General features: G+C 32.7%; 1 protein-coding gene across 1 annotated transcript; it reads right to left on the bottom strand.

The window, feature by feature from the left end:
- Positions 1-4,862: 4,862 nt before the first annotated feature.
- On the bottom strand, positions 4,863-8,885 carry LOC130827181 (uncharacterized). Its single transcript, XM_057692833.1, has 3 exons — positions 8,804-8,885; positions 6,416-6,754; positions 4,863-5,603 (listed from the first exon to the last, which is right to left on the bottom strand). Exons 2-3 carry the CDS (start codon positions 6,735-6,737, stop codon positions 5,116-5,118), a joined length of 810 nt encoding a protein of 269 aa, XP_057548816.1. The 5' UTR covers positions 6,738-6,754; positions 8,804-8,885; the 3' UTR covers positions 4,863-5,115.
- Positions 8,886-9,507: the final 622 nt, after the last annotated feature.

The raw sequence follows: 9,507 nt of genomic DNA, 5'->3' as shown, positions 1-9,507 counted from the left end.
CCTCAGTAACACTTACACATTCCCCATTAGCCGTTTGAATATGAGTTCGGTTTGTAGGAGTGGGAGATATAATATCAAAGGGATCATAAGTCATCGTGTTTGTTGCCCCACAATCGAAAATCCAAGGAGAATGAATTTGTCCCACTTTTTTGTTGGATTGGGAAGAAAAAAGTGAAAATGCCTTTTTCCCTCCCCCTTTTTCGGTTGAATAACCTACATGATTTCTTTTTTCTAATTTGATTGAAGCCAAATTTAATACCTCATTTTTTTCTCTTTCTATTTCGGCTGAATGGTTTATTGGTACACTGATTTTTTTTTCGCCTCTTTCTCTTCCCTTTCTCCTCTCTTGGTCCTGTAGTTGCCTCCATGTTGTCACCGGAATGGATTAGATGTGCCTTGCCGCCAGTCCGGAGTACCGGTACCTTGGCGACGGCTGTCTTTTCATGGTGACATTTAAAGAAGAAAAAATTGGACTGAGATAAGAGAGAAGACAAAAATGTCAATTTGCTTTTTATGGGTCTGTATCTAATTCTTTGCTTTGTTTCGTGTTTGGTTGTCAGGAAAATAGATCTGATTAAGGAGACTCCATTGTTGTTGTTTAACCACTGAGGTTGCAAAGATGGAGTCAATGACGTTAATCGAATTCCATTTTCCATTTCAGGTAAGATTTTTGGGTAGATGATGAACACCGTGTGGTGGGCCGGTTATCGGTCGCCGAAAAACACCATCGACTCTGATACCATGAAGAAAATAATAGTGCGGAAAATAAAGTATTTGACTGGTGAATATTGATTGTTAGTATTGAAAGTTAATGAAGAACAATGGTTCATATTTGTACAAGATTAACTAATCTATCTAGGAAACAAAATAAGAATAAAATAATTACAAAATAATTAAATTACACAATCATAATTATCTCATAAATTATTTCCTACATTATAACTAACTCTATACAAATATAACAGAAAGAATATGCTAGTCTAGGAAATGATTACATGTGTAAAGAACCTTATAACAAACTTATATATGACTAAAGTAAGAAGCTAATATAGGCAAATGCAGCTTGCAGCTTGTTCTTCCTTGTAAGGAACTGTTCACATGAGAGTGCAACTTGATACTCCTTATAGGTTACTGATCATATCAGTGTGTAGATGGTTGAGCATCGTATTATGACTTCTGTGCACAGTGATGAAGGGGCTGCTTGGTGTGCACTGAATTGCTGGGAAGAACGCAAATAAATAGTCTCAAAATGAGTGGACTAATATTAAAGTAATGACATTTACCATTATAAGATCTCCGGTCCGTACGCTGATACCAGATTTTTCTTAGTGAAATTCATGCATCGAGGTATGAATTACTTTCCCATTAAGTGATTATATATAGAAGGTGAGCATAAAATAGATATACAAGTAAAATCTTCTTTGAAATACCGCTACCACTAAATTCCAACATATTAAAGCAAGAGCCAATTCCCAAGACATTGGTGATAGTTTTGATCACTTGGTTGCCCATACTTTATCTTGCAGAATTGAGAATGATAGTGTATTTGCAAAGGAGTATGGAAATATATGCATTAGATCACTTAATATAGTGATCAATAATGATGATTTGGTGTGCCTTGATGAAGGCAAGGGAATACTCAATATGAGGTATGACTTGTGCTTTGAACGAGGCAAGGCACAAGTGAAGGGATGCTTGAGCAAGGTAGAAACACTCACGAAGGTCAAAAGCCCCTAATGATGTCCACTCGAGTGGTCGAGCAAGGAATGCTCAGTCGAGCGACCAACATCTCAAGTTCAGTGATAGTTTTTGTTTTATGCGGGCATTTTTTGGGGTTTTGGGGTTTTACAGGAGTTATCCTTTGATACCTCATGATTCTTGTGTGTTTGCTCTTTAATTTTTTTGCTCTATTTATGTGTGTTCTTTGTGCATTTGTTAGTTTCTTGTTCTTCACCAAACTCTCCAATCCATTCACAACAATTGGAAAAGCTTTAAAGTGAGATTTTTGGGTAGTTTGGTGGGTAAACAAGATGAAAAACTTCCCTAAGTTTCATATTCGATTGTTTGATGGAAAAATGAATTTTTCGGTGTGGAAAAGCTTTGTTGAAGACTTGTTGGTGCAACAAAGGATTGATGATGCACTTGAGAGAAAAAAGGAAATATCAATGGATGAGGGAAAGTGGGTGGCCATGAGGAAGAAGGTGGTAAACACTATTTGGCTAGCCATTGCATCCAAAATCAACTATAGTTACTTGATGGAGACCGACCCTAGTATGTTTTTTGAGAAACTTTTTTCGGTGTATGCTTCAAAGTCTCTTACCAACAAGTTTTGCTTGAGATGGGAGTTGTATCAAGTCATGAAGGAGGATGATACAAGTATGCAAAGCCATATCAATACCACATTCAACTAATTGGTGTATGCTAATTATTGAATGCCGATGAGAAGCTTTCTATGAAGAGAAATCCCTATTACTTTTGGCTTCACTTCCTAAGAGCTATAAGAATATATTTCAAACTTTGCTCATTGGAAAAGAGTCTATCATACTCAATGTCACATGATTCGTGATTTGGTTTGATTTGTTGTACGAATTCGAATTCGTGATTCGTTAGTTAGCATATATGTTTTTCGTTCGCTTAGGTTGTTTGGTTCCATTTTTTGGTTGATGATTAGTGCAAGTTTTTCATATTATTTTATTATAAGGCATGAAAAAATATTAAAAGGTTTTTAAATAAAAAGAACTTGTTATTTAAGAGAAAAATAAAATACTAGCAGTCCAAAATAAAATGATAAAATACATTAAAGAAAAGGAAAGAAAAGCTGAAAAGACCACACTTGTAAAAGCTCTAAAAAAGAAAAAATAAAATACAATAGTCAAAATGTTGGGAAAATCAAAGGTCACGTGGTAGTTCAAAAGCCCACTTATCCATTTCAAACCCTAACCTTAATGGTCCAAATAAATCTGCTTCCTTCTATCTCTTTCTTCATGCCTTCAGCCTCCTTCATGTAACATTTCCATGGCAGAAACATTTCATGGTAACAACTACAGGTTGGATCTTATATCATGCTCTCCTTTTTATTATCTCTTAAATTTATTCTACTTTTTGAATCGTTTATTTCACCGATTTAATTCGCGAACGAACCACAGTTGGGGACGGTCAAACCTAATCGCAATTCGGTTGTCAAATGACTGAATAATGCTACACTGATCACACTCGATTAAGCATTGGCAGCGTTGAGAGAGAATGATACATTCATGGAGAGGCATAATGGGGATGAGAAGAAGGGGAATAGTGAGGCACTATTTGGTGAGGGTTTTAGGGGAGAGCTAAGGAGAAGGGTAATCAAGCTAGGGAAAGTCTCAAGGGAGAAATGACTATAGTAACAAAGAGTGTTTCTATTGTAAGAAGAAACGGCACATTCAAATGATGTGCAAGGAGATAAAGGAAGACCTCAAGAGGATGAAAGACTCGAGGAGTGGTAGAAGAGATGGTGAAAGTAGCGAAGGTGCCACTCTAGGCTTTGTTGATGATGATGGCAGCTATGATGGTGCACTTCTAGTTGATGGGGGGGGTGACTCATAGTAAGGAGTGGGTGATGGATTCCAGTTGCTCATTCCATATTTGTTGTGAGAAAAAAAACTTCTATGCTTCGCTATGTTGATGAGGTTTTGTCACTCTGCCTAATGATGAGAGGGTGAAGGTAAAAGGTACTGGTTAAGTTGTTATTGTAACACATGATGGTGTCAAGAGGAAGCTAGATGAGGTGAGGTATGTTCCTAAGCTTGAGAGGAATCTCATTTCACTTGGAAGATTGGAAGCAAATGAATGCACCTTCAAAGCTAGTAGTGGGTTTTTGAAGGTCATTAAGGGAGCATGGTGCTTATGAAAGGGAGGAGGAGTGAAAGCAGCTTGTATGTGCTACAAGTTAAAAGTGGTTGCCTAGGCTACATTGATGATGATTGCAAGTCACCCAAGAAGATGACCTTTTATAATGATGCGGGAATTGGTCTCGAGGGGGAGATTGTAGAAGCAAGATCCAATTCCCATGTCATTGGTGATAGCTTTGATCACTTGGTTTCCCATGCTCTATCTTGCACATTTAAGAATAATGGTGTGTGTTCAAAGGAGCATGAAAGTATATGCTTTGGATCACTCAATGAAGTGATCAATGATAATGATTTGGTGTGCCTTAATGATGGCAAGGGAGTACTCAATATGAGGTATGACGTGTACCTTGAATGAGACAAGGCACGATTGAAGGAATGCTCAAGCAAGGCAGCATCAATAACAAAGGTCAAAAGCCCCTGATGACTTCCGCTTGATAGGTCGAGCAGGGAGTGCTCGATCAAGCAACCATCAACTCCAGTTCAGCGATAGTTTCTATTTTATGTGCGTAATTTGTGGGGTTTTGTCCTAGAGTCTCCTAATATGTTGTGGGACTATAAAAAAGGGTCTTAGAACATCATTAAAGTTACTGAGAGGCTAATACAAGAGAGGCAATTAGGGTTTCAACCATTATAGTTCTTCCTCTTTATATTTGCATGTTTGTGTGAGATTGATATTAAAGATTCAATCTTTACCTTGAGAGAGTATTCTCAAGGCTTGTATGAGTTGAGTCATTAATGTATGTTGATGTATTAACAATTAGAAATTTGTTTTGAGGGAGTTATCCTTAGATACCTCATATAATTCATGTGTGTTTGCTCTTTGATGTTGTTGCTTTATTTTGTGTGTTTTTTGTGCTTTAGTTTGTTTGTTGTTCTTCACCAAACTCTCCAACCCATTCACAACACAACAGAATCATGATGATTGATCATACTATTATCATTCGCAATAATGAACTTACACAATCCTTATTCAACTAAATGTCAAGCGCTTTTAAAGAAATTAAATTATGAAGTTGTAGACTATATAATTTAAATTTACAGGTTTGTCAATTTCTTCGCGAAAACTCTACTTGGTTTGTCCCACGTCGATAAATTTAGTGTGCACACTTTATAAATCATTGGAGCTCTTTCTCCAATTATCATATGGTTTGAGATAGTATATCCTTTGCTAATTATGAACTGTATCCACATGATATTTTCCATTGCTGATATTCATAATAAATGCAGCTCAACTCCACTTTTTAAAAGTAATATCTTCAGCAGTGCTCCATTTCCTGCGAGGTTTAAGATCAGCTACAGCACGTGAATTCATCTTAACAGGGGTGTGATGAGCATGATGCACCTTGATTGTATGTTTTACACACCCTTTTTCTTGTAATTTCTCCACATTCTTCTTCAAACTACTTTCTCTGTTATTGTTTTCAGCTGATTTATTAACATACATATTGGCAATACTAGTTGTTTTTGTTTTTAGCGAAACATTAGCAGAACCAATTTTTTGTTTGATGTTCTTGTTGTTGGGGTTGTTTTGTTGAGGAGTCTTTGGTTTTGTTTGAGTTGTTCCCATGTTATGCAGCTTCTTAGACATTTTATTCTCTATGGTGCTTGATTCCATGCTTTTGACTAATAATGATTTTGTCATACTTTTTTGGTTTGTTGTTTGCACTTTCTTTGAAGATGGTCTTGTGCATGCCTTTGAGTATGTCTCTATATTCCCTGTTAGTATTACATTTTGACATTTTATAACTCATGCTAATTTCTCTGAATACATGAGCATGTATCTAATTCAAATAGTTCATAAATTTGTCATGAGAATCAACTGCACACAAGCTCAATGAGGTATCATCATAAAACTAATCACAAATTGTTGTAAGAGATAGTCTCTTCGAGAGACGCATTAAATAGATGGGTTAAATAGTCCAATTATACAAATTAGAGAGAAAATAAGAATGTGGACTTCTTGTTTTGAAGTCGGCTTAGCTGAAACTAATCAATTGATACTAAAAGGAGTCCCCATCAAGCTTATATGTTAGATATTCTCTATAATTTTTCGATATTTTTCCAGCACTACACTTCATATGTGAGCCTATTTTTAATTGGGCAGAAACATCTCATTCTTTTCGAATCCACACATTATTTTCTACGAAAGACCAAGATTTTTTGTTTCCTGTATATTGGAAACAATCAACTCTGATACAATGGTAAAATTATTGGTCTAAAAAAAATAAAGTTCCTACCATAATTGATTAATCACACATGCGAATTTGACGAGGTTAGCATGGGGTATAATTTTGAGATTGTATCTAGCTCCTTGGCATATGCTACGTACAACTTGTGTTTCTTGGATTATATGCTGACATTGACAGTAAGTCTAACTCAACATAACAAGCCACCCATCTAATCTCATAAGGTAACATCTACATTCTATGACCCTTCCATATAAATAGTTGTGACTAAAAAACAATTTTTTATCACAATAATCGATTTATTTAATTTAATAGTTATAAATAAAAGAAATTAGTAATTACCTGGTGGCTTAATTAAGGAATAATTAGTGTTGTCGTCTTTAATAATACCCAAAGAAGCAGCCTGGTGAAGGAGAAGCTGCATTTGAACTCCCAACACATTATCAGTAGTACTGTTTGTAGCAGAAGCAGGTGAACAACGCATATCATTCCTAATTGCATTACAAATAGTTGTTAAATTAGCAACTGCTAATTCTAAATGTCTTAGCCTTAATTGGTTAGTGTCTGCCACACGACGTATCTCCTTTACTGATGATATCAATGCACCTTCTTCTTTGTTTATGCTTGCTCCATCTATTAACATTTTGTTTATGCTATTTTTCATTTTCAAACTTCAAAAATCTGATCCAATTTAGACAATAAGTACCAACCAAAATATATTTAAGAAATAAATGATATTATACTAAGGAATAAATCTTTTTTTTTTTTGAATAATACATGATTCATTAATAAAGAGTCATATGACATCTATATCAGAGATAAAAATTAACAAGTACTCCTACATAACAACTTTAATCAAATATAATTCAAAATTAACAAAACTACGATCATAAATCTCATCTTATATGTCTTTTATGATAAGCTAAAAATAAGATATAATTAATAACTAGTATAAAATCTCATGCAATGCACAAATATCTTAGTATGAAGATAAATATAAATATAATTTTCAAAGATACGTAATAATAAAGACTTTATATATTAAATATGAAATAATAATTGCTAATATATATATATATATATATATATATATATATATATATATATATATATATATATATATATATATATATATATATATATATATATGAAATTGTTTATATCATTTGATGCAACAAAATTGTATATCTCAATCTAAGTAATAATCATTCAATTTATTCTGCTTTTAAAACGGTAAGTTACTCAATTAAATAATTATTTAGTAGAGCTAAAAAATAACATGTTAGTTTATTATATGTACCATGTAAGCCAACATTAACCAATACAAATGGCAATAATATTTTAAAAATGCAAATTGATTTTATTGCAAAAATCATAGTCAATCATCATTCAATATGTGCAAAATTATATCAGGCACTAAATTATAAACAATGCAAAATCTATACCAATAAATATTGAACCAATAAAAAAATTAAACACGGCAACATTCTGTTAAACTGTCATTTGTTGATTTACATCAAAATTATTAGTTTGTTTGATGATTGAAGGTGAATGATTTGCTTTAAATTTCACACATATAAATTGAAACATTAAAGTTGTTTGGTTAGCATTACAATTAAAGAATAAGAATTGAAGAAGCTAGCGTCTAACTCCTTCATGCATGCTCCACTTGGTTTCGAAGATATATCTCCATTGGTGGAGCATCTCTCTTGTAGTTGGGTCATTGCGATTTGGCTAGTATTTACGGCTTGTTTGGTAGTTGGTAATAGACCGTGTTAAGGGAAATGAAAACTAGTGTAATTTTGGTTGAAAAATCTTTTGATTACCTTATTGGCCATGCTTTTCTAACTTCAATCATCTTATTTTCTTCATAAAATCTATTTCAATGCATTAATATTGGGAGATGTGTTATTAGGTGATAATGGAAATTTATAAACAAAAAATTTTTTTTTAATTAAAGTTTCATTACTATGAGAATAAGATAGAACTTTTGATGAAATTTACATTATAAATCATTTCCATTGCCAACATTTAATACCACTAACCAAACGAGTCGTTAGAGTTTTGGGTTTCAAGTGGTATGAAAATTTCTTCATTTATGGGAACTTACTTCTCTTGTTAGATTCCTAGAAATGGGGCTTTATTATTTGGTTGACTATGAGAATTTATAATATATTATCATTAGTAATTGCCCAAGGGACGTGAATATTGAATTTGTACACTTTTAAGGAATATTTAAATTTTTGTAAATTTCAAATACTCATGTTCTCAAAACCTATTTCAACCAAATTCAAACAAATTTATTTCATAGATATATTTAAATTCAACTTTTCAAGGGAAATAACGTCAAATTAAAGGACTTTTATTTATGTACCATATACGATAGAAGTTGGTTTGTGATGTTACTCTCATGGGTCCGACATTGTAAACAAAACTCAGTGATAATAATATAATATATAGCATATTTGCACAATTTATTAGGTGATATTATGGTGAAAAAAGTATTTCTATCTAAAATGAAAATATAAGACGACTAAATCAAATAGTACATCCCATGTGTCAAGAATCAACTTAACCAAAAGATAAAATTGACAGTTATAACCTCATGATACGTTATATACTGTAACATTATATTTTATACTAGTACTAGTATTTGATAGAATGGAAAATGACAAAATATAAACTGAATGCAAATACGCAATAAAACATATTATGGAAGCAAAATTTTACCTGTAATAGAAGATTGATCGATGAAAAATTTGTAATTTAAATGTTGTGGCTTCCCTTGGCTTATTGTTTTGGATGAAGAAAGAATATATAATTGGTATTTGCTTTTACAGTTTTATGTTTTTATGCACATAAATAATAATGACCCTTACAACATTGAAGAAGATCACCTTATATTGATGGGTATACTACTACTTAAGTTTGAGGACCTCACGTTTTTTTGTTGCATTACATTAACTCACCTTGTATGTTCATCAATTATCTTGAAACAATAAATATTTTATTTTTTGTTCCTTGGTTATGAGCCTTTCTTAATTACTTAAAACAATATGTAATGGATTTAATTCAATTTGGTAGACATAAGCCGTCCAACAACCATTTCTCTATTTTTTTTCCAAGGTGCAAAAATCTATAACTTGTTGTACAATTAATATCATTTGAGTCTCGTTTCCACGAGATTTGTATAGTCAAATATACGCAACTTTACATTAGTAATGACTGACAATATTAATTGTAAACATCATCTACATATTTATATGTATAAGGCTAAGAAGCATAGATAATTTACTAAGTTATTATAATATCAGAATAACTGACAATATTATTCATTCCACTTTTTGTTTATCCACTCAAGATAAAAATTGATTATTTTTGTTATTTTCTAATAATCTATTCCCACGTACTTTATTAGTTATACTAGTATAGAA

The sequence above is a fragment of the Amaranthus tricolor genome, chromosome 11 (genome assembly GCF_026212465.1).
Source record: "Amaranthus tricolor cultivar Red isolate AtriRed21 chromosome 11, ASM2621246v1, whole genome shotgun sequence".
Taxonomy (NCBI): Eukaryota; Viridiplantae; Streptophyta; class Magnoliopsida; order Caryophyllales; family Amaranthaceae; genus Amaranthus; species Amaranthus tricolor.
Note: the sequence above shows the minus strand (reverse complement) of the source record. Positions and strands in the feature narration are given on the sequence as shown.

Coding starts and splice junctions, on each gene's coding strand:
- LOC130827181 (XM_057692833.1), bottom strand. CDS start 6,737: ATGAAAAATAGCATAAACAAAATGTTAATAGATGGAGCAAGCATAAAC. Junction 5,604..6,415: donor TTCCTTAATTAAGCCACCAG/GTAATTACTAAT, acceptor TAATACTAACAG/GGAATATAGAGACATACTCA.